Genomic DNA, 24136 nt, shown 5'->3' on the forward strand with positions numbered 1-24136 from the left:
TTCTTGTACAGATTAATTAAACCAATATATATATTTTTTTTTTTCATGTGAGAAAGAATATCAAAAAATACAATCTAAAACACATAGAGGGCCCCGTCAGTCAAAGGGAACTTGGACTCGTAACCTCACACAGTGTGGTGTAACAGTGAAGGCAGTGAAAGTAGACTCCAAGCACAACTCCAAGGGCCAGTTGTATAAAGCCAGTTTAAGACTAGTCTAAGCCTTAGTCTGGGGCCAGTTGCATAAAGATAGACGTAGTCTTAGACTGACTAAAATCAGCAATGAATTTGCCGATGCCCAATGAAGCCATGTCCCAGCAGCCATAGAACACCATTGTATTAAAAAAACGATTAAAAACACAACAAAGAGCCATGCCGTTGCTCTGGGCAGCATATCTCATCATCACGATGCACCGGGCCAGACGACTTTACAACAAAGTTCTTGACTCAAGATTAGCCAGGGGGAAGGGCTAACTTTCCGACCTCAGAATAAGTCAGTTGAAATATTTAAGTAACAGACAATCTTAATTATTCTAGTCCAACCTGAGAATCTAAGCGCCCACCTGGTCTGGCAGTTCCAGGTGGGCGCTGGTTCTGGCCTGAGCCTGAGCCGGGGTCTGCAAGAATATGCTGTAGACCAACGGTGATGAGCTGAAGAAAACTATCCCAGAGCTGCAGGTTGAGCTGCAGGAAGCTAAAAATGAGGCACAGCAGCAGGCTGACGAAATCAAGACCTTTGAGGTGGAGCAGGAGGCGCTTCACAAAGAAATGGAGCAGCTAAATGAAATGCTCCACAGGGAGAAGCAGCTGAGCTCCCAGGTTGCAGACAAAAGTCACGCTACCATCCTGGGCCTGCAGCTTAAACTCATGGACAACAACATCATCAAGGAGGAGGCAGTCTACAAAAAAGAGGAGCTGGAGGAGACTCTCCAAAAGGAGAAAGAGAAAGCGTTGGAGAAGTGCCGGGCCTCCCATCAGGCTCAGGAGGAGGAGGGAAGTGACAAAAAAGACAAAATCATGGCCTCCTCCATTGGCAGGAGGAGAAGACCGCTCTCCTCAGGACCCAAAATGAGACCCAGCGGGTCCTGGAGGAGAGGGAGCAAGAATAGGCCAAGGCAGAGAACAACTTGATGGGGCATGGCTGACATTTTGAAGAAGCAGCCAAAGCTGGCTACGACGACTCATCGACGCCCTGATTCCGACCGCAAGGAGAAGCAGAAGAAGGAGAAGATGGAGTCCACCTCTAACCAGGACTCCAGAAAATTCCTCCAATTCTTCAAGCGAAGAACCTGAGCCCCTTCACATCTGTGCTCACACACCTACACACACATCAAATTCCCCCAAACCCTTTGTCTTCTATGTTCACTTAATAAAAGATATCGGCAAAGATATCAAAATAATGTAGCCTACTGCCTGTATAGTTTTATTTTTGGATAGAGACAATGTTAGAGGATTAGGGTTAGGGTTAGGGTTAGTTGTTTTTACAGTGTACTTTTGCTGTTTGAATGCTGTTACTTTAAAAAATAAGACCTTTTCTTTTCTCTCTCCTAAACGATCAAACTCAGAAATGGAAGTGCAGCTACTATGTTACTATCTCATCCTGGGGTCACATCATGACCTTGGAATTATAACATTCCAGTTAACATTTTAGTCAAAAATAATTTATTCATATACAGTAATGCAGCCCTAAAACAAGCATGTCTTAACATATTGCTGGAATTTGATGGTTGAGAACCTAGAAGCTTAATATCTCAGTTTAACTACTCTGAACACAGATGAAACTTTACATTTCCACCTTTTTTGTCTCTTTCAATCAATCAGCTTTGCCTTTGGTAACTATTCAGCAGCCTGGGCAGGAATGTTGCTTAAAAGATGTGCTGATGTTTTCAGCTTGGTGTACCACAAATAAGTTTATATTGGGAGTTTTTCTATTTATATTATATTTTTTTAAATGGAAGATTCGTTTGAGATACTGAATTGTTTGTCTCCATCCCCCTTGATGATTGATAAACATTTCACAAGTCTCCCTGCAGTGTGATTCTATCTAGCACATTGTAATATAGGTCATTCAATGGCCCTGTTTGTTATAATGCCACAATAGTATTGAAGTGGTCAGTCGTCCTATTGGGCCATTTGTTTTTATCAGAGAAAAGCCTGGGTCTGTACCAATGAACGATGATCTTAGATGTAAATGTCTGAACTATCTTCGAATTAGCCTGTCTACATATTTAGGGAATTGTAGCTCATCCTTATTATTTTTTCTGTTGTTTGTTTCTGCATAGACTCACATATATTAAGCTGAAGAAGAAGTTATATTGAGGACGCTCTTTCGAGCCTTTTGGCTGGAATTCAGTTGTTCAGTTCGTGATAACTACAAATCTATCAAGAAATGAAAGTAAGGCTTTTCCTATTTGCAAGTTATAGCCTACAAGTGTGTTCAGTTATTGTAAATAAGCATTCAGTTATAGTATAGGCTACAGTCAGAAGTAAAGCTTTTTTATATATATATATCAAATGTGAGATCAATTGATCATACTCAAACTAATAATTCAGCACCTACAGGTTTGCTCGTTGTCCAGAGTAACATCCACTCACCTTAATCTGTAACAGGATGAGATGTTCAGGTTCCCCTTATTCGTCTCCACGTTCAATTAAGTTTAGCATTAGTCTCTAACATGCTTCTTCTCGTGTCCGTGATATCCACGTAATTTGAACGATGTAAATCGGTAAACAAATCGCTAAGCGAAGACGGATGTCATATTTGTGGAATAATGTTCTTCCAGAAGGCACAGCAGTCCGCAGCAGGAAGCGCACGACGTTCACCAGCGCGCACTGCAGCCTCCAGAGTTTGGAGAGGGCGCAATACCTGTGTGACAAGTCTGAGCCCGAGTGATGAGGCGTGTTGACTGACAGAGGGGGGGCGTCCTTCCCTGACCAAACCAACCGAGGGATTAAGTCTATTTGCCTGAATCATTTCTGATCAATTAAGACCGTCTGCTCGACATCCCAGTGCGCTGCAGTGACAAATATAATATTTTTCTGCCAGGATCTGTGCCAATGTAGGGAGGGAAATGTAAAAAGATATAATGAGAGCTAATGCATTAGAGTCTAATTAATGACCTACAGTATGATCATGCAGGGGAACACGTAAGGAACAAAAAAAAAAGCAAACCAAGATGGTTGTAGATTTGTACGGAGCCCCTAAAGTCCCGAAAGGTGATATTTATTTTTTATCTTGTGCGCACAAGATATGGATCTTGTGCAAACAAGATATTTATCTTGTGGGAACAAGTTAATTATCTTGTGCGCACAAGGTGATTTTTTTTTATCTTGTGCGCACAATTAATTATCGCACAAGATAATAACTTGTTCCCACAAGATAATTAACTTGTGCGCACAAGATTAAAAAAAATATCACCTTTCGAGACTTTGCGGGCTCCGTATAAAAGATCAGTCTGTAATTGTTTAAGAAATGAGGGTCAAGAGTAAGAGTAAAGGTTTCTTATGTAGTAGTTCAACAGACATTCTTAAAGTAGGTGGGGAGATGAATTAATAATTGTTACGATACACAGACAGACCATTTCCAAGACTTACTTAAGAAATATAGTGGGCAGAATATCAAAGGCACAGCTACAGAGGGCTTCATCCTAGATATGGTCTGGAATCAGCAGACAGCAACAAATGAATCTGTGTGGTGACAGACAGCTGTGTTTTGACTGAGTGGTGTGATTTGCGTTCTGGAAATTTCGTTCACAAATAAACTTTCTACATTTCTCAAAGGGTGGTTCAATGGCACTAAGTACAGCATCTGTGGTACGGCTAATTACACTGAAAAGTGCCCTTAAATTTTGTCAAGTATTTTCAGTGTGGTTTGAGAAAGATTACATTCTTGCATTTTTCTTAGTATTTTAATATGTCAAGGCAAATGTGAAGTTTTGAGGCTGTCCATTTCCACTTTGCTTCTCTACAGATTCTCTTTGAGGCACAAATATTCTCTGCTAACCAATGAAGAGAGGATTTATTAGCCTGATTTCAAGATAACAGACTGGAACTCATAATCATAACAAACTGGATCTCATTAGAGATGATAAAATCTTGACAGATAAAAGCCTTATTGAAAAGGAACCTAACACTGAACAAGCCACAAACAACAGTATCACTACAAACATCAGATTGTGAAGTGATCTTAACTGTATATAATAATGACAAACGGAGTTTATTATTTACAATGTGGGTCCATGTAGTTGAAACTGTTTAGCCTATACCACTGGTAATTGGGCTCATAATTTGATTTCTACCATTATAGTACAAGGCAACATGTGGCTATTGGAAATTGAGTTACAGTCTACCAGCCTCCTTGGCAAAAGCCCACTTCGCCCTCAGTGCAAATACACAGATGGTGAAATAATGACAGAAACCATGAAACCCTGAATAGATGGGCATGTTAAGAGTTTCCCTTGTGATTTTAGGAGGTGGGGCGCTGCTCACATTGTGGTTGCTGACTTTGTTCTAAAGTGAATGTCAACACTAAAGCAATAAGCTTCCTGTTGTCATTAAAAACACAGAAGACCCCAAAGAGGAGTCTTGGCTCTAAATGCGTATTAACCCCCTAAACAACAATACAGCATGTGAGATTATAGTCTGGATGCTTTAAATGTGATATTAATGCCTATTTAAGTTACTGTAGCTAGCTTTAGTCTCTCCACTGACCACCTTTATCTGCCTGTCACAGTACAGACTCAATTAACATAACATGAACTTGCATCATTTACATTAATCTTTTTTTTCACGTGGTACTGCTCTGTAGAGATAAAAGATTTAAATGAAATTGCAGGAGCTCTCTGCTTTAAATTTTTAATCTTTATCAAAATCAAACCATAAAGCTGAATTGATAGGCATGCCGAGCTAAACTGGTTTGAAGCTTCGTCTCTTGACCAGAAAGTTGTCACATTCTTGCATTGTTTTCAGTTCACCTGTGGCAAATGAAATTCATAAGATTGCTTCAAATGGTTACATGAGAGATACAAAACAGATTTTACTAGATTGATAAAATGAACAATGTTACTGTATTTACCTGTAATGAGAAGGAAAATATTTATCTTCATTATTCAGTTCTTGCACAGTGTGAAATTCCTCTCCAATGAAAAAGCTGTGCTAGGATAAAATTAGTTCATTGATATTTTCTGCTTTATTAATTTGATTTAGTGCAGGGTTGGAGAAATTATTGTCTTAATTCATGTCTAGATAAGTATCCAGGTAAATTCAGACTAATCCATTGCATAAAACAATGACCTGCACCATGTCTGTACTGAAGACAATAACATAAAACTCATCAGGGTAATGATTGATTATTGATTTCCTCCATCTAGGCCACAATCATCTTCCAGCTATATCTGAAATGACTGATGCATACCTAAATACCTCTACAGACACTTTGTCTGTAGAGGCTGACTATAAATTTATCATTTTGAGAAGCAAAGACATTAATATTCCAAGCTACACAGAGCCTTTGTGTCAGGGATCTTTAATCATAATCTAGTCTATTAAATAACATAATTGACCAAATGTCACCTGTGCTTTACAATACTGCAGAGCCCTGTCTGCTGTTATTGATCCAAATACCAACTAGAAGGGCACTCGGAGAGTGCAGACCTCTGCCAAGGTTCGTGCTATTATTACTTGTTCGTGAGTCGGATCCGGATCCGCTCCAAAATTTAATCGGTTCTTCCTTGGCCTATGCTACACCCTTCCACGAAGTTTCATGAAAATCGGGCCAGTAGTTTTTTCGTAATCCCGCTTAAAGCCAAACAAACAGACAAACAAACGGCACCGAAAACATAACCTCCTTGGCGGAGGTAAATATACAGTTAGAGGTGAAAGGTTAAACATGACACCCTCTTCAGTCTAACTTTAAGCCATGCAGTCAAACTTTTTGTACTGATTTTCCTGAATGTGTTCTAAGAAATAACATGTGCATTGTGAAAAGTGATGCAGGTTCCTTACACATTTACACTCTTTCACACCTGGGAGCTGCCCAGTACAACCACAGTGGTTACAAACCATTTTTTTCAAACCATTCATAATCTATCTACCTATCATTTTACTGAAAAGAGGCGAGGACAATGTTAATATGCTGTCACTGAAGACACGAAGGACAGTGATGGGATATAGTCTGTGAAGGCTTTGCATGGTAAAAAAATCTGACCAATGAAGACATTTATTTGGAGCATTTTGTTTTAGACATAATGAAAAATTCTCATTATTTTCTTTTCATATGGCTGTGCAGGTTTCACTTCAAGGATGTTTCCTTTCAGGTTTGTTTACTTCAATCTTTATCTGCATCTCCAGAGGCCAAGAGTCTTTTATGAATCTAAATGAGATGATCATGATACAACTTCCGTTATGACTGGCACAAATTTGCATTCAAACAATGATAAAGCATTGCCCATGCTTTTGACTTGCACTGGGTTTCCTGTATGTGTATACTCAATTTAGAGTAGTATTACCACACACTTTCTAAGAGTCAGTACTAATGGTCTTTGCTGTCTGCTTGTTGGCAATTTCTCTGCCTCGAAATTAATCACAATTACTGTCATCGCTGCTGTGCTATACCTGCCCTTTGCTTTAATAAATCTGTGGAAGACAGCAGCTGCACTGTCTCTATTCTAAATTTATTAGGCAGTTAGGCATCATACTACTGCAGCTACAGTGGGAAAGTTGCCACCTCTGAGACTTGTCAATTTTTAAGACAGACTTTGTGCTTGTTGTCCTTTATGGCAAATGTGCTGTTTATCTTGTTGGTATGGTGGTACAGCTATAATGGATGTCAGTGGTTTTACTTTTCCATTAGTTTGATGTTAAAGTGAGACAACACCACATTTAGCTGATCATTCTGATGGTGGGAATGAAATTACTAAAACATGAACCTTATTTCTGTGGTCTAGGACAAACCAAAAAACTATTTTTGAACATCATCAACTCGCTCCTCAACTCAGACACTAAAAGCAGTACTGAAAGCAGCAGTTGCACTTAACTATGCTAGCAAGCAATGCTCAATAAATGCTGCAAGTAGTCAAACTTGGACATTTAGCTTTAGCTGGAGTAAGCCTGCTTGCAGCACAGCCCTGAGTTTTGCCTCCAGTCTGATCATGACTTGAACCTGTGATGTCATGAAGATGCCTAAACTTGAGTTGCACTATTGAGATTGAACTGGGAAAGATGGTAAAGGATGCTGTGAGAGCACTCAGAGAAATTTGATGACATATGGTACATTTCTATGATTCGTACCTGATAACACTGCTGTAGAATGACACTAATTGGGGTGTAAAAGCCTCTTATTTGCTGTCTATGGATTAGCTTCATATTTTACACATTGCTGTATCACAGGCTTGAGTCTTAGTTCTCTGAGAGAGTTGCTCATATTAACAAATATTATTTTGACTGTCCTAGACCATGGAAATAGATGAATTCATAAAGTGAGTGGTATTCCCCTTTAAGATTTTTGAAGTGGATGGTTTGTTGAGGATGAAATACAGTAGCCTATTCAACATAATATTTATTTATTTAGGTAGACTTTGTGAGAAAGGGATGGGGGATAAGCTAATCTTTTATTCAACTACTTGTAAAGGGATAACAAAATATGTTATAGTTGATCTATAAAGCATGCATCATACCACGTTTTATTCCATCTTGACGGATACCTTGGAGTGTGGGAACCATTTCACAGCTGGAATGTCCGGCCTGTGTCGTCCCTCGAGGCGACAGCGGGCCGAGCAAGACTGCGGTTTGGGTGAAAAACAGTTGGAAATGAATAAGGGAGTGGAGAGATGGTCAATTTCAGTGGCTTGACTGACTGCTGTGCACATCTGACAAACAGTTTGAAACATTTTACATTTGAAAAGTTTCAAATGTAAAATGAAAAGTATGTTTTGAATAATGTCAAAATTCTGCACATTAAACAAATATACTTGTCAGGACTCAGGACTTCAATAAAAGATGCAGGAGATATACAGTAATAGCTTCCTGTCCATTCCATTCTTTACCGTATGGTTAATGCCTAGAGCCGGCCTGGCCTTGTCCCACTCCATTCTGTCGGAGGCTGTATTTACACAGAAACAGAAAACCTGATTTTTTAAAGACCCCTTGTCATCCAAATGTGATCTCTCCATTTCTGGTTGAACAGGGAAAACCCATGACTCCATCTGGGTAGACAGATACAGTATGAAAACCAGATTTCCCTGAGTAAATCCAGCTTAAAAGATGAAGGCATGTCAATTTTAGAAGCAACAAAGCCCAGTTACTCTTCAGTCTCAGCATGGGGTGCTGCAGCTGTACACCTGCACTCGACTTAATGGAAATTGTGAGCTTCAGCCTTGTATCTCAGCCTCTCTTAAATCAATACATAGTGCCTCTCTGCGGGATTAGTGTCTCAATGTGATGGCGAGGCAATTATCCCTCATTAACGCCAGTCTTTACCTGTCTCACTCAGTCAGGGTCAAGGCGGGGATAAATCTTAAAGGTTTATTAAGCATCCTGGGGAGGTTCCAGCAGCTATTTAAGATTCTAATGGAGGAAATCCTGACATCAGCTTCATTTCTCAGAGCTTAGGCCAGAAGATCTTTTGTCCGGTGGTTCTGGTAGAATTTACTATAGTTGTAAATCTGTGCATACACCTTTTGGCTGCAAGATAGAGATGTCGTCATGTGTTTTTCAGACTGTGTTTTACATTATCCGTGGATGTATAGGGGTGTGAGATCATATCGTTATAGACATGATCATAGTTGAGTCAAATTACCTTTGAAACTTCCTTTTATGTGTTATATAGATCAGGCCTAATAACAAATTGAGATAATGAATTTTGTGTTGGTTATTTTACTCTACACCAGAGGGTCTCTACATTTGTCCTTCTGTTTCCCTAAAAAAGGCTTGTTAGCATTGTTAGCCTTCCTCACTGAAAACAGTGGACATTGCTTGGCAGAATCTCTGCAGTCTGCAGTTTGCATCTAGCAGGTTCTTAATGTGGAAAAAAGTGAGAGAAGAAGAGCAAGTGAAGAGAGAGAAAGAGAGAGATTGCTGTGAAGACAGAGGGGAAAGAGATGATGCTGGATCCACAACATACACAACAGTTGTACAGCCTGGTTTAGGCAGTACCACACACACACATTCACAAACCAGCAATTTTCTTACATAATCTATTAAATGCATTAAAACAACGGCACATCATATCCTATATCACCATTGTATTACCATTTTCCCTTTAGCCAGCAGCATGGTGCAATTATTTGCAACCCAGATTCTGTAAATAGTTAATCACCCAGAGGTTTAGGATTAAATCTCAACTGTTTGGTTGAAGTTGACATCCGTTTCAACCCTTACAAGTACAAACTTAATAGCTCTCTAGTCAAATCAGATTAGCTCTCAAACTATACTAAAGATTCAATGATTTGTTAGTAATCATATTCCTTTCTCACCACTAAGCATCCCTTCCATCCAATCTGTCTCTTTGAGAGACCTTTTTGTTTGCTTGCTCTGAATTCTCAGTGGAAATGCTAAATGAAGGGTTAGGAACATTGCCTACTGGCATAATGTGATTCTTGATGTAGTTACAATGACAGAGAGTTGACCACATTCTTTGCGGTTGACTACAACTTAATGAGCAAAAATGTAATTTTTAAATACGGCTCTAATTGAGGTTGTTTCTGGCTGTTCTTTTCCCAAGCCTGTAATATTCAGTAGTATGTTCCCATGGACTGTCCCTCTAAATATTTCAAATGTGTTTTGCTTTTTTTTTTGGGTTGTTTTTTACATCAGGCATAACCGAGGGACTGTATGAAAGTATTATTAACTAGTGCAGTACATTGGATGTGGTGTTAAAAGTATGTTGAGATTTGATGTTTCATATGAGAAACGCAACAAGAGGCAGGTAGAAATACATCTTTAATTGACAGCCAAAAACATGACCATCGTCATTACATCAAAAATGTTACTTCAAAAGATGAAACTTATTGCACTTTGTCCAAGCCGACCTTGTGAGCGTGATATCACACTGATGACAACATTTGCCAGTTATCTTTAAATAAAGTCAGGAAAGAGTCAGCCGTGACTCCAGCCTCCTGTGACGTGGCCACATACTGTGTGTTTACAGCCTCGCAATATGTGTCCAGGGGTCAATCTCTTCTTTCCAAAGAAAGCTTCATCCCAATCTTCAGGATCTAGTTCACTCAGAATCTATGAGCTACCAGTATTAATAGAGATTAATGCTGAATATCAGTGTAGTACACAAAATTAGCAATCTATCTGAAAATCAGCTTTTGAACAATATCATGAACAAATCAACAATCTAATAATTATTTGATAATGTCCTCCCATCAAAACTACAGAAAATTAATACAACAGTAAATATAAAGAATCAACAATTGTCCAAATAATGTAAAAAATAGAATGTTGTTAGTTTTATCACATTGTGTACGTGTTTCATTTCCCAGTGCCTTTAGTCACACAACTAAACCGTAGGCCTTTTTTTCAGTTTCCACAATATGTTAGATTAGAGTCTCTCCTCATGAGTCATGTTGCTAGAGGCCATTAGGATGCCATCCAGATGGTGAAGGGGATGAGCAGGGTAGGTAAAGTGGTCAGCGGCGTCACAGAGCCCAGATACAGCATGGCTCCTACACCACACAGGGCGGTGAAATAGGCACTCATCCTGCTGCACACAATCTTCCTCACTGTTGTGCAGAACTGCAAGAAAGACAGTGAGAATTAGACAAAGCGGTCAAAAACTTTAGTACAAAGTAAATTATAAATCAGAAGTGCAGTGGGTGGCTGTTGTCAAGAAAAAATGCAGAGAGAGTCTTTGTTGCCTCCACAATAATGTCAGTAATGTGGGCATAAAGTAACACTAGATGGTGCTGCTCACCTCATGAATGACTGAACTTAGTTTCCAGTCCAGTGGACTGAAGCAAATAACCCCCTGCTGTGAAAAATATCCTCATATGACCAAATGTCAGAAAATATCTGTCTCCACCTGACCTGCTCTTATTAAAAGTATGTTAGCTGGTGGAGGAGTAAAGTTGCAACAGCAAAATACTCTGTCATTGTGAAATGAGTATTTGAGCACAAGACTGGTTTTTAACATAAGATTCCTTGAGCCACCTTCCCTCATAAGTACATTCAGATTCTCTCCACTTCGCACGTGAGTGTTAATACACACATATTGTCCAATAATCTTGTTTTCACTAAATCCCTGGAAATGGTTCAAGGTATTTCTCATTCAACATGTGCAATGAATCTCTTACATGTGACCTTCCTAGTGCAACAGTCCCCAAGATTCAACGTCAGAGGAAGTCTGTTTCTTCCATCACATGCCAACAGGGCATTGGCCCGCATGTAGGTTTAGCTGTTCATATCAATCAGGAGTCAAAAAGCCTTGGTCACTGATCTTAGATCAGCAACATTTTTGCTGTGGACACTTGATAAAAATGGTATATTTTATACTATGAAAAAGCAACTTCACCCCACGTAAATCTGCTGAGTACAAAGGCACTCATTGCTCATAATAATCAACACAGACTGTAGCTTTTTTGTAACAAGTTATTCCACTGTGATATAAATAATGACTTCTATATATTTCACAACAGGCTCTTGGAATTGCCTCAATCTGTGATATTTACCAGTTTGTCAGACAATGGGCAAACCATACTTTAATGCTGTCCTACAAGATTACCCAGCTGTGTTTTCACTGCTCTGATATGAAGCTTTCCAGCAGACAGGAGGCCAGTTACTCTACCTGGTATGTCTGGTAGCTGATGGCCATGCCGTATCGACAGTACATGACGTAGTGTTCACAGTTGTACCACAGTAAGCTGTAGGTGATGGAGCCCAGCAGCTTCTCCGCCCGCCGGGCGACCTCGTCCCCGTCCATGGGAGGCTGGCTGCACACCTTGTCCATGTGGTTGACCAGAATCTCTGAGCCATAAGCAAAATCCTCCAAAGAGTCCACTCTGACGCTGGCCACCTTGGCAATAACTCCTAGTATCAGACGGTTGTTTGTCACCATCTTGGCAATAGCAGATTTATTCTTGGAAATCACTGGCAGGATGTCTGGGATGAGATGAGCCACTCGGTTGTCACCCAAGTAAATACCAAAATGGGTGAATAAGGTCCTGGGGACTTCTAACAGGTCGCCACGCTTGTAATGCGACAGGTCGTATTTAGAGTCCTCCTTTCTGACTTTGGAAGCCACAAAGAAAATGTTGAGCAGTTGGAAAGGAAACATGATGGCAGTCTGCAGCACACTGTTGGACACCTGAGCACTTTATTTATGTGGGAATTGGGAGGAGCTAGTGCGACTAGTAGGATTAGATATTGGTCAATGTTTCAGTCTGATTTTGACAGAAATAAAGGAGCTTTCTCTAATCACTTGGGTGTGTGGTTGACTTGATTTCAAAACTCAGACCTGGGCTCCAGTGTATTTAGGTCAAGGGTTCTAATTAAGAAGGCTGAACTGGCAACTCTGGGGATTAAACCCTCATTTAAACGGTCACAGATATCGTACCATCGTACCTGAATAAAGAGCCTGTAGTTTTACAATAGGCCACTGGTTTGTGCATGATACGCCTGTAATTGTAGATTTCTGTCATTATTACTCAGCATTTTTTCCTGAGTATTAGATACAGATCATTAATCAGCACTGTTTTTGAAAATGAGGGTTCTAATTACCCAAATACATCACAGCATATCATACAACTAAAAGGTCACAGGTATTGTATCATAGTCTAAATAAAAAGACCCAGTAGTTTGATAATGCTATTCAGCCAATCGTGTCTGTGATAGTTTGAAATTGTGTCTGTTTCCTGTGCATGTACACTTAGATTCATATTATTAGCCAACACAGTTTTTGAAAATGAAGTCTCAGATTAAGTGAATACTTCATAGCATATCATACATGTTAAGGCTAGTTCTGTTTCCACTGACATGTGGGTGGAGATGTGAACTATAGTGTATGAAGTTGTCACACACACAAGGCACACAAATAAAAATAAAAAGTTTATTAAACATTTTGCATATTTACAGTATTGGCTACTAAAAACAAAATTTCAAAGCAGCATTGTATTAAGTACAGTACTCAAGTGCAAAACTTGAATATGGTGGAATATGGTTGAAAAGATTTCCTTATACTGGTTTAAATGGCGAGCTTAAATATTAAGAAATATGAATCACAAACAGTATTTCTGCATCAAAGATTTAAGATGATGGGTCACTAGCTTTATACGTTTATGAGAGGAAAATAATCACCTGTACAGTAAATATCAGTACTTGCCATGTACCCTACTTACTAAAAATGAGTATTATGCCGGTGAATGCCAAGCATTTTATGAGGCATCACATGGAGTACAAAAGAAGCACCATTCTGAAAAGTTTCAAGTTAATGTCTCTGCAAAATAAAGGTTCAGTTCACTTTTTTTTTTTTTTGATCGCCTTCTGCTGAGATCCTTCAACCAGCCATCCACAGAGTGAAGGGGATAAGAATTGTGGGTAATGTAGTTGAAGGTGCCATGCCAAAAGAGACGATGGAGATAATTCCAAGAAGAGCTGCTACAATGATGCTCCGCTGGTCTCGGATGATGGACTTCAAGCACTCGCAAAACTACAAAGGGAAGAAACACAAATTATTGTGTATGCAATATTTTATACACTCTGCTAAAAGATAACTAACAGGCCTACTGTTTTTGCAACTTGGTGTACAACACTAAAACATTAAGTCTGCATACATTATCATCATTTGGTTACTTCATATTCACATCATGAATTTTGAACGTGGAGTTTATAATATATTCAATAAAATATCAGCAAAATGATTATTCATATTAATTCCAAACATGCCATTGGTGTGACGCATTTATGCAAACATGCAATTAACAGAATCCAGCTGCAGAATGAGACTTTGTAACTAAAAGCATTCATTTAAAGAAAAGTGTGAATTGTTGCATTCTGTATACCTTTTCTGTCTGCTGACTTGTGGCAGATCCGTATCTGCAGTGTGTCACAAAGTGTTCACAGTTGTTCCATAGCAAACTGTATGGGATTGCTCCAATAAGTTTTTCGGCTCTCTTTGCGACATCTTCATTCTGAAATGCTTGTGTCTTGATCAGCTGATCCATATGGTTTACCATTATGTTGGAGCCATATGCAAAGTCTTCCAGTGTGTCCACGCGCACCGTGGCAAACCTGTACATGCAGCCAAGGATGAGTCTCTTGTTTGATATTACAGTGCTGATCAACTTCTTGTCATTTGTAAGTACAGGCAGGATGTCGGGGATCAAGTGAGCGACTTTATTGTCACCTAAATAGATCCCATAGTGAGTGAATAAAGTTCTCGGAACCTCCAGCAGGTCTCCTCTCCTGAAACACGACAGAGGGACGCGCTGCGTCGCGCGCTCCCTGCGCTCACCATCCGACCATTTGGACTCAAAAAGTTTGAAGTTGGAGAGAAGGGATAACTTCTCGACCAGGAATGTCAACAGGTGGAGCATTGCGAAAGTTTGCGTGGAAAGTGTCTGAGGGTGCTTGAGCGACATGGGCTTTTTATCCCCATCTGCACGAGGAGGAGACGCGAGCTCAGAGAAAATCCCGAGAACATGATTGGTCACGAGCGAACTTCTTACTGCATTAATTATGCACGTGCACTTTCTTATTTGTGTCAGCATCTTGCAAAATATTTCCTGCCTGTAAATACAGGCAGGAAATATTTTAGATTTACAATAAACATACACGTTCAACGAAAAATACCAGTGCCATTAAGAAGGCCCATGGTTATTTATTATTAACTTAGGTTATTTGATGTGAGTAGGAAACTTTTGCATGAGGGGAGGTGGGGTGTGTGTGTGTGTGTGTGTGTGTGTGTGTGTGTGTGTGTGTGTTTTATACTGTTTTATACTATACTGATGCAATGCCATTCATTTTGTGCACCAGCTTTTTTGTGCCACAGTTAATCATGTATTGAATTGGATGAGTGTGGTGGGTAACTAAGGGCATGATCAATTTTGGCTTCACTTATTTGGTATGGAGTATGGAGTGTCAGATCTTGCCTGTTCAACTGAGGCACAGGCTTCCCAATTTGAAATTGTCCTAAGTAACTGAGTTAGCAAAGCCTTTTGCTTTCATCTGTATTTTATCCAATTTGCTCAACTAATGAATGTTATAGTATATTTCTGTTCTGTTGTGAATTGGCTGAATTGTGTTCATTACTCCTTTGGTACCACTTTGTGAAACAGAATTCTAATTAATTCTAATTAGACTGTTAAACTGATGTGGGGGGGGGGTGTTGACTCACAGTCGCCAGTCTGTTCTGTCCCATCATCATTGCAGGATCACGATGCTTGAAAAGAGTGGGTTGTGTTGGGAGACCTTCAGCGGAGGCATATGATGAGATATAACATTCCTCAGGCCAGATTACTTTTTAATCCTGTGAGCTTCAGTTACACGCTCATCTTTTGACCCGAAAAATACCTTGAGAAACACGTAAGCCTCTTTGATCAATTGCCTTTGAATTTTTTCTACATTTGCTGACCTAGATACCGTAAAATCCCTGCAATGATTCTATTATCATTGCAAGGTTAAATGGTCGCTGGTGTGTAACTTAGTCCAGCTGTTTCTTCAGACTATGGGAAAGCCACAGTTTGACCCATAAAGCAGCATACCTTTGAGGAAGTGAATGTGATTAATGCGTATACAATACCACAGCTCAAATCTAATCAAGACATACATGATACAAAGTGATCCATTCATCAAACATTTATTGTCGTGCTCACTGCTATGAACATAAGCATGGGGCAGATGGGATCATACTCTGTGATCAGTGTTTGCAAAGCAGGTGTGTCAACAATGTTATCGCTCAAACTGTAAATGCATTAGCTTAATATGAAGTTAATATTAACTTTCATACAGTTCCTAGATGCAAAAAGGCTGGTATAGTTTATAGTGCAGAAGGGTCTTTGCTATTTACTACGACCACCCAATTTATTGGTAAACTAAAACTAAACTAAAAAGTGATTGATCATCAGCCTGGCTTGCTCATGAACTTCCAAAGCCTAAACATTTAGGTTGAGATGTGACACTCTGACCACAACAAGCGCCTGTTTTTAAAGGATAAGCATTTCAAAATACACAGGATTTGATGCAGATGTCAAAGAATGATGTACCAACCCATAAATGGTGACTATAGAGAACTTCAGGCTATGTTCATAAATCTACAGGACTATCAGACAGGCAGCACTGTTCACTTCCCACCTAATGTAAATGTTACAGTGTTGAGTGTGTGAGTGCAGGTACTGTATGTCTGTATATCACTGGGGTTATTAAGTGGGCACCTCCCATCACAGATGTCACCCTCGACACCTGCAAAAGTTCAATAAGTTCTGGTGTCCCAGATCAACCCCCTGTGAATATGTGTAATACCTGTGTTATATGTCAGTGTTATTCTTGACTTGATAGGAGTTAATTAATGACTTTTGCTACATTTGTTAGCTATTTTTGCTGACACCCTGAAGAAGGCATAATGCCGAAACATGTTGGTGATCTAAAATAAATATTTTCATATGGAGAGAAGTGTGCAACCTTCATGATTACTTATTCTAGCTATTTTTGCTGATTCATCACTCCTGTAGGCAGCCAGTATATCTGAAATTGTACCTCATACACCTTAAAAACCCACAGAAAAACACATTGGATGGAAATTCCACGTAATCAGCACAAAACTGCTATCTATTATCTACAGTGTGACGTATTGAACCCTGTCAAGGCAAGAATGACATAAATGTCAAAAACACTTGTATTGAAATAACAATTTTCCTTTTCCTTTAATCTGTATTTAACTAGGCAGTTTTAATTTGAACAAATTCTTATTTGAAGATGGTCTAGATGAGAGCAAGGGAATTCAAATAAAAGAATCAATTTAGAATAGAGAGAACACAAAACAAGTAGCGAATAAAACATTAACAACCAACGCGTCAACAGTACAAACATGAGCAGCATGGCAGAACAGACGCAGGCCAGGGGCAACATATGACAACTATTGATACAAATAACATGAAAGGTAGGCTAATATATTTATAGCAGACAGCAGCAGGACTAAATGAACACACTCCAGACCAGCTATAAGAATAAAAAAATAAATGCAGTTGGCATTGATATACAAATATGTAGGGAGGAATTAGGATTAACCCATTTTTTAGTCTCATCGAGGTCAACTTAAGCGCCTTAGCTACCTTAAATTCCTCTACCGCGAAAAAGGTAGTAAAACTCCAAAAAAAAGTTGCTGAATTTTTCAGGTTGCTCAGCATGATTTGTTACAGGAGCTAACTTGGCCCCCAGCATGGCATTGCTGCTTAGTAACAGAAAGAATGAAAACCTAAGACTACAACATCAAAAGGAAGATGTTTCTATGAGTAATTTGATGTTTTTTACCAAAGTCACTGATGTTGTGTGGACAATGAGTTGTCAGCCCGCTGCACATTTCACCTCCGATCACACTATGTTCAGCTGAGCCGACTTACCGTCTGTGACCATCGGTTGAACCCTGAGGTGGCATTAAAACAAACCTTTGGCCTCTGTCTCGGTGAGATTTACTCCATGGTCAAATGGCCCCGCACTTATAGTTGTGGCCAATGGGGGACCATAACAAGGCTCTTAAAACTTCATTCCTGGTCAGACCACCTCTGAACTATGCTGACTTTGTTCCTCAGCCTGTAAACCTAAGTTGATTACAGACAGACACGTGTCCTAATGGTGTGGATACTTTCAAGAAAAACAAAATGACACAGCACCATATTACTATGTCTTGAATTTCAGTGTATGACAAAGTATTAAGCGAAAAGAGTGAAATTGCAGCTATTATACTCAATAAAGAAAACGGATACTTTGCAGTGCTTTTATATTGTTTCCTATTCTGATGAAATACACTCAGTGTAAGGATATCCGCCTGACATCTGAATACAATAACAACAGCCCAAACCACATCTTAACATCCAGGACACAGCCTCGAGAGAGTGGGTGCCCATGTCTTCATGGCACTTGAAGAGAGAAAGCGACACTTTCCATCTGGTGTGTGTCCACAAAGAGGCCAGTTCAGCAAGAGTTCAGCACTGTTTAGGTTCATGGGCCCGACAGTTCATTCTCAGGTCAGCCAGGCTTTATATCCATCTTGTGTCTGCTTTTTTCCCATAATAAAACCAGGTCACGAAAAGGTAGTCGAGGTGTGATTTATCATCCTCTGTCAACAAGGGGCCCATAGATGAAGCTTTATTAAGCTTTATATTATCACATGTATCTTAACTGTTTGTTTTGATGTAATAAAAAAGAGGTGTGTTAACCTTGAGCGCCCCTATGAAGATCCATAGGTGAACCATTATCAACACCCACATACATTTTATACATTGTACAAAATATTTGAGTGATAGGACCGATGTGTGGCTGCTTTGAATAGTTTGGAAATAACACTGTATGCATTCCTCAGTCCAGACTGAAGAATATCACATTCTTCTCTGAAATATCACCGTAACTCACTTGCAGCAAGCAGTGGAAAAGGTTATGTGTAATTTCTCTAAACCACAGAATGGAAAAGTATTATGGCCATTAATCCACTGATATGGCTCCAAACCTGTCAGGTGCACCAAAAGAAGTATATTTCTGTTGACTATGATGCAAACAAACGCAGCCACATAAATCCATATGGATTCTCTCTCTAACCATTACTGACACGAGGTGATTTTATTTTATTTTTACCCTCAGTGAAAATGAGATATGTATACTACTTCCTACAATTTAATGCACTTAAATAGCATTGCACAGAGCATTAAATAGAACAGTTCATCCATATGTGCAGATTCTCAAAAAAAATCCTGAACAACTCAGAGGTGACTGCCTGATGTTTTTGTCTCAAGTCCATCAACCCATTGTTTATTGTACTGTATACCAATATAATTAGATTCAAGCAAATTGCGTATTAATACTCAGCTCATTGTTGGCCTTTCAGTCATGCTTGTTGACTATGGGATTGTTGGTAATGTATCTATTCCTAGGTACCTATTCCTAGTTGGCAGGCTTTGCACCTAGTTTTCAAAGGGACCAAAGGAAAAAAGGGACTCCTTCATTCTTACAAATGACAATAATAATAAATATAAATATAAATGGCTATATTGAAACTTCCATTATGCATTATGTTCATGCAGCCCTATGATTATGCAGCCCTTGCCATTTTTGGGAGTTGATGAGGAAGATCATAAGCATCTGTTTACTGCTTTATTGGTTGGTAATGGCACTATTGATATGATCCTTTGCTGTCAAACTTGAGCTCAGTGGGTGTTTCCATCGCTCTCTTTAGGGGTAGCACAGTGGAGATTTCCCTTTCTCTTCTCTGCTCAGTTAATCTGTCTTTCAGTGCCAAGGTGTTTGGCTCCAGTTCAATCTACAATAGCTTAGCTATACATGAGTTTCTTACAAATTAAGCCTGTGAAAAAGCTGCTTTGTTTTGTCAGAAAAACACATGGAGGCATAGTTTCCCTGCAGACTAAAGGAAATAAATCATTAATCCTCTTATGTTTCTGAAATACAGGAAACAAACTGTCTTATAAACAACATATCTCACAAGGTGAGATATTCATTAATACATAGTGACAGCTCCACTTTACTTTTTTTTTGCACAAATGAACAAAAACAAAAACTATTCAGCTTTTCAATATGGTAAACCTGATTTTCTCATAGTGAATGCACCCTATGCTATTATCTTACAATGTAACTATAAATCAGATTCAGCAGTGTTGTTTACATCTACTCAAGGGCACACATTCAGAAAATATAACTTGTCACATGGATGATTCAGTAAATGTCACAACAAACTTTGTTTGCTTTGGTTGATTGTAGTTCCACTCCCGCTAGTGGTTATGCCTGCTAATGCAGCCTTGAAAGAGGAGCTCACCACTATCCACAAGACTGCAGCTGATCAAGTGTAAAATTAAGAAAGAAATCTACAAAAAGTAAAGTAGCCATATGAAGAGTTGAACTATATTAACAATACATGCTCTCTCTTGACAAACATTTTTCTAATGACAGGAATATGGGATTGGAAGTCCTTTGGCCCTTGTATCCATTTCTTAAATTAATTTTCAGATGTCATTGGCAGCTTTAGTATGACAACATATTGATGTTAATGTTTAGCAGGACACATTATAATGACAGTGTCCCTTTGCCTGTTCTATTCTGTTTCGCCCTTTACACGATCAGATGCTCAGTCTTCCTTTATTATTATTATATGATGAATTAGTAGGTCAAATGAACAGAATTCTAGATATCCATTATTTTCATTGCTGCATGAGTCTGAATGATACATTTGACAACTCAAAATCTCAATACTTGCAGAGCAAACCTGTAATGAATTGATTTTGAACTGTCTTTAAAGTCCAACAGAAAAAATGCCATCATGTCCTTGGCACAGGTGATTTCTCCAAAAAGCTGAGTCGTCGCTCTTTCAGACTTGTACGGTTGTACTTGCGCCATCATTACCATCACTGAGTTATAAACAAATGTAGAGCCACCCACGGTTGTGACTGATCCTCAGATAGCGAGAGAAGACCAGGTCAATAACAGGCCCTACCAAATCTGGGAAATGACCAATGCTGGACAGTTGAGTCACAGATTTGTCCCAACACTGACTCAGGTTATGAGTGGGATGTTTGCACATGAGCCCCTTATCAAACACTGAACTGAGGACCTTGGTCAGATAAATATACCACAGAGTCCAGCAGCCCTTCATTCCCCAAAAAGTCAAGACCACAACTGGTGGCCGAAGCAACATGGCTCCATCACTTCTTGCGACGGCGGCAGGAATTCTTTTACTTTTCTCCTTCTCATCCGCAGTAAGTCCTTGAATGTTTAATGGGATGTTTCTGTCATAAAAAATGGTGAGCAGCAAGAAGCTAAATAGTGTTGTGGTTTCTTTTCTGTAGCAAACCAGAGGAGACAACTCTGCCATCTGCACACCAAATGACGGCTTTGTAAGTACGCACCTATAAACGATGAACTCACATGTCGTTGATGTGCTTGAGAACATTCATCAAATCTCATTTCAACTTTTATTTGACCTCATGGATTCTTTGACAATGTGTAGATTGTATATGTCCCTATCACAGAGCACACTTGCACTGATTTTTCTGATTTCCATATGCTGTATATAGTCTTCACATCATCCAATATATCAGAACAATGTGTGCTGTGTATTATTTTAACAGAACAGTGATTAATGGGTTTTTTTCTGTATTCAGGGAAGGTACTGTCCAACTACATGTGGAGTGGCTGATTACCTGCTGAATTATATGCCAGGTGTGGACAAGGATCTGGACTATATGCTGGATGAACTGGATAGAATTGCCAATTTGACCGAGGTGGCCGAAGAAAAAGTTGTCTACATGAAAGACTCTGCTACATCAGCCCAGAAGAGTTCCCAACCAGGTAAAGTACTTCACTAGCAGCTTGGAGTTAAGTGTAGAAAACTGTGATGCCAATTTAGTCATTCTAAAATGATTTGATTACTATGTAATAGAACGTATCACGGACTCAGTGTGAATACTGTAAAACTCTAATGGGTCAAATATTGAAGCAGATTGTGATTTTTTTTTTCCAGACCAGTACTACAAAAAGACATCAAGTATGCTGGACGATGTCATTCGATTTGAAAAGACCATCGTTGCTCAGGAGCAGCAAATATAGTGAGTTATCTAGCATTGAAATGTAATGGCATTTGTTGTACTTCACGCTAATTGTGAGTCATTTAGACTTTTCCCATTGTGTAACAAACTGAGATGTGAATTACTTCGGCGAATTCAACTTAGATTTCAAATTTGTTTCCCTCCCGCCATGCAGCGAACTTCAGAATTTAATTTCAGCAAACGAGAGGAGGATGGTAGACCTCAAACAACTCTCCATTCAGCTGCGGCAGAAATGCAACGAGCCGTGCAAAGAAACAGTTGAAATCCAGCCCACTACAGGCACAGGTAAAATCAACTGTGACCCTCAGGCCATTCCCACTTCACAAACAGTTACTCAATCATGCATCATGAGCACCACGCATGTCCTTGTCCACTGTTTAGTTAGAGTCTAATCAATATCATGCATCGATGCAGAGAACACAGTTTTAGAGTACTGTGGGTGGAATTTGTTGGTACTGCACTTCAAAAATAAATTGTAGACTTTAAAATTTAAAGGAAAAAATAGCAGTTTTTCCCTAAAAATATAGATCAAAAAACAACAGGAAAAACATCAAGTAAGCGTGTGTTGCTTATAGCCTCTACATTTTCTTCTTTTGTAAACATAACCACCTAGCAACAAAAAGATACTCAACCAGATAGCTCTTTACTTAACGTGTGTCATGAAATAATGACACTGAGAAATAAACTTTCCTTTGCCTTTATTTGTTGTCTTTTTCAGACTGCCAGGATATTGCCAACAAAGGTGCCACCACCAGCGGCCTTTACTATGTGAAGCCAGCGAAGGCTACAGAGCAGTTCCTGGTCTACTGTGAGATTGACAGCTTCGGACGCGGCTTCACAGTACTGCAGAGGGTAAGGCATTAAGGAAAATGTAGAAGATGTAGAAGTTAATGAGATAAAAGTTACATTTCCTGCTTTTAACACTCAAATAGGCTGGTTATAAACTGCTAATTCCAAATAGTAATGAATTATTATTAGTAGCCTACTCACTAATTAGTGGAGTACCGGTTTATAAAAAGAAGGGCATAGAAATAGATCAGGATTTGAGAAATGTTTTGTTGACTGATTGAATGACTGAACCCTCGCTATGTTGTGCATCTCTTTGTGTCCACAGAGACGCGACGGAAGCGTAGACTTCCGCAAAGACTGGATCCAGTATAAGGAGGGCTTCGGTTACCTCTCCCCCGACGACACCACCGAGTTCTGGCTCGGCAACGAGAAGATGCATCTGCTGACCACCCAGTCGAGCATCCCCTCTGTGCTGAGGATAGAGCTTGTTGACTGGGACGGCAACAAAAAGTACGTAAAAGAAACCCGCATGATAACAGATTACATAAGAGCGAAAGGAGCAAAGGAGCCAGTGACAAGGCAAAGATGACCCAGCAGTGGTGAAAGGAGGTCAAGAACAAATAAGGACTCAGCAGAAGTGAACTAAACCCATTCCTCTCCCCCCCCCTCTCTCCTGCCACCAGGTACGCCGACTACGCCATGTTCAGAGTGGGCTCTGAGGCCGACATGTATCGCCTGACCTACGCCTACTACCACGGCGGCGACGCGGGAGACGCTTTCGAGGGCTTCGACTTCGGGGACGACCCTAGCGACAAGTTCTTCACGTCTCACAACGGCATGCAGTTCAGCACCCACGACAAGGACAACGACAAGTTTGACGGCAACTGTGCGCTCCAGGACGGCTCCGGGTGGTGGATGAACAGATGCCACGCTGCACATTTGAACGGCAAATACTACCAGGGTAAGACCAAAAGGCCGATTCCATCGCCAAGCCAAGTCTGTCCCTTTTAGAGGGTGTTCTTATACAAGATTGGTGGTAAATTATCTAAGTTGAAAGCATCATAATTGTCTTCCTAACCCATACACACACTCACACACACACAAAAACACAACACACAAAAACATACACATGCTCCATCACCACCTTCACCAAATCATTTGAAGCCCACTTTAACCTCGCTGTGTTCCCTCCATCCAGGCGGGAGGTACACGGAAAAGGATGCAGGCGAATTCGGCTATGACAACGGCATCATTTGGGTCACATGGCACAACCGCTGGTACTCCCTGAAAGAGACCACCATGAAGATCATCCCCATCAGCAGGATTACAGCAGGCGGCGGACAGCAGGCCGGAGTCAAACAGTTTGGAGGACTGGGAGACGCCTAGACCGTAGAGCGACATAGGAACATCTCTTAGTGCAGTTCAGGTGTCGGTTGTCCCACGCCTGAACTTGTTGTGTTCGGCACAACAGCCTTAAAACTTTTAATGTCTCCAGTCTGTTTAGAGTGGTTAAATCCTCTTGAATGGAAAACTTCTGACTTAATGTTTTGTCGATTGTTTTTTTGTTGTTTTGTGATGTTTGCTAATTTT

The 24136-nt window shown here is 39.9% G+C and overlaps 3 protein-coding genes across 3 annotated transcripts; 1 reads left to right on the top strand and 2 right to left on the bottom strand.

Moving 5' to 3' along the window:
- Nucleotides 1-10580: 10580 nt before the first annotated feature.
- LOC139656853 (lecithin retinol acyltransferase) lies at nt 10581-12273 on the bottom strand. Its single transcript, XM_071534485.1, has 2 exons — nt 11785-12273; nt 10581-10736 (listed from the first exon to the last, which is right to left on the bottom strand). Exons 1-2 carry the CDS (start codon nt 12271-12273, stop codon nt 10581-10583), a joined length of 645 nt encoding a protein of 214 aa, XP_071390586.1.
- A 1218-nt stretch (nt 12274-13491) lies between these two features.
- On the bottom strand, nt 13492-14530 carry lrata (lecithin retinol acyltransferase a). Its single transcript, XM_071534477.1, has 2 exons — nt 13997-14530; nt 13492-13644 (listed from the first exon to the last, which is right to left on the bottom strand). Exons 1-2 carry the CDS (start codon nt 14528-14530, stop codon nt 13492-13494), a joined length of 687 nt encoding a protein of 228 aa, XP_071390578.1.
- A 6303-nt stretch (nt 14531-20833) lies between these two features.
- On the top strand, nt 20834-23932 carry fgg (fibrinogen gamma chain). The gene is made up of 9 exons (XM_071534478.1): nt 20834-20908; nt 20999-21046; nt 21314-21500; nt 21673-21757; nt 21912-22042; nt 22476-22609; nt 22872-23056; nt 23230-23507; nt 23745-23932. The coding sequence occupies exons 1-9, from the start codon at nt 20846-20848 to the stop codon at nt 23930-23932; spliced, it is 1299 nt and encodes a 432-aa protein (XP_071390579.1). The 5' UTR covers nt 20834-20845.
- The last annotated feature ends 204 nt before the right edge of the window (nt 23933-24136 follow it).

The sequence above is a fragment of the Centroberyx affinis genome, unplaced genomic scaffold, assembly GCF_046629955.1.
Source record: "Centroberyx affinis isolate AG114_WGS23_722 - 3 ecotype Tasmania unplaced genomic scaffold, CSIRO-AGI_Caff_v1 ptg002554l_1, whole genome shotgun sequence".
NCBI lineage: Eukaryota > Metazoa > Chordata > Actinopteri > Beryciformes > Berycidae > Centroberyx > Centroberyx affinis.

Excerpts from the sequence above, each read along its gene's own strand:
- LOC139656853 (XM_071534485.1), bottom strand. The coding sequence starts at position 12,273 with ATGTTTCCTTTCCAACTGCTCAACATTTTCTTTGTGGCTTCCAAAGTC. Across the intron at positions 10,737-11,784 it reads TCAGCTACCAGACATACCAG|TTCTGCACAACAGTGAGGAA; the intron begins GTAGAGTAACTG and ends TCTTTCTTGCAG.
- lrata (XM_071534477.1), bottom strand. The coding sequence starts at position 14,530 with ATGCTCCACCTGTTGACATTCCTGGTCGAGAAGTTATCCCTTCTCTCC. Across the intron at positions 13,645-13,996 it reads CAAGTCAGCAGACAGAAAAG|TTTTGCGAGTGCTTGAAGTC; the intron begins GTATACAGAATG and ends TTCCCTTTGTAG.
- fgg (XM_071534478.1), top strand. The coding sequence starts at position 20,846 with ATGGCTCCATCACTTCTTGCGACGGCGGCAGGAATTCTTTTACTTTTC. Across the intron at positions 21,758-21,911 it reads GCTCAGGAGCAGCAAATATA|CGAACTTCAGAATTTAATTT; the intron begins GTGAGTTATCTA and ends CCCGCCATGCAG. Across the intron at positions 22,043-22,475 it reads CCAGCCCACTACAGGCACAG|ACTGCCAGGATATTGCCAAC; the intron begins GTAAAATCAACT and ends TGTCTTTTTCAG.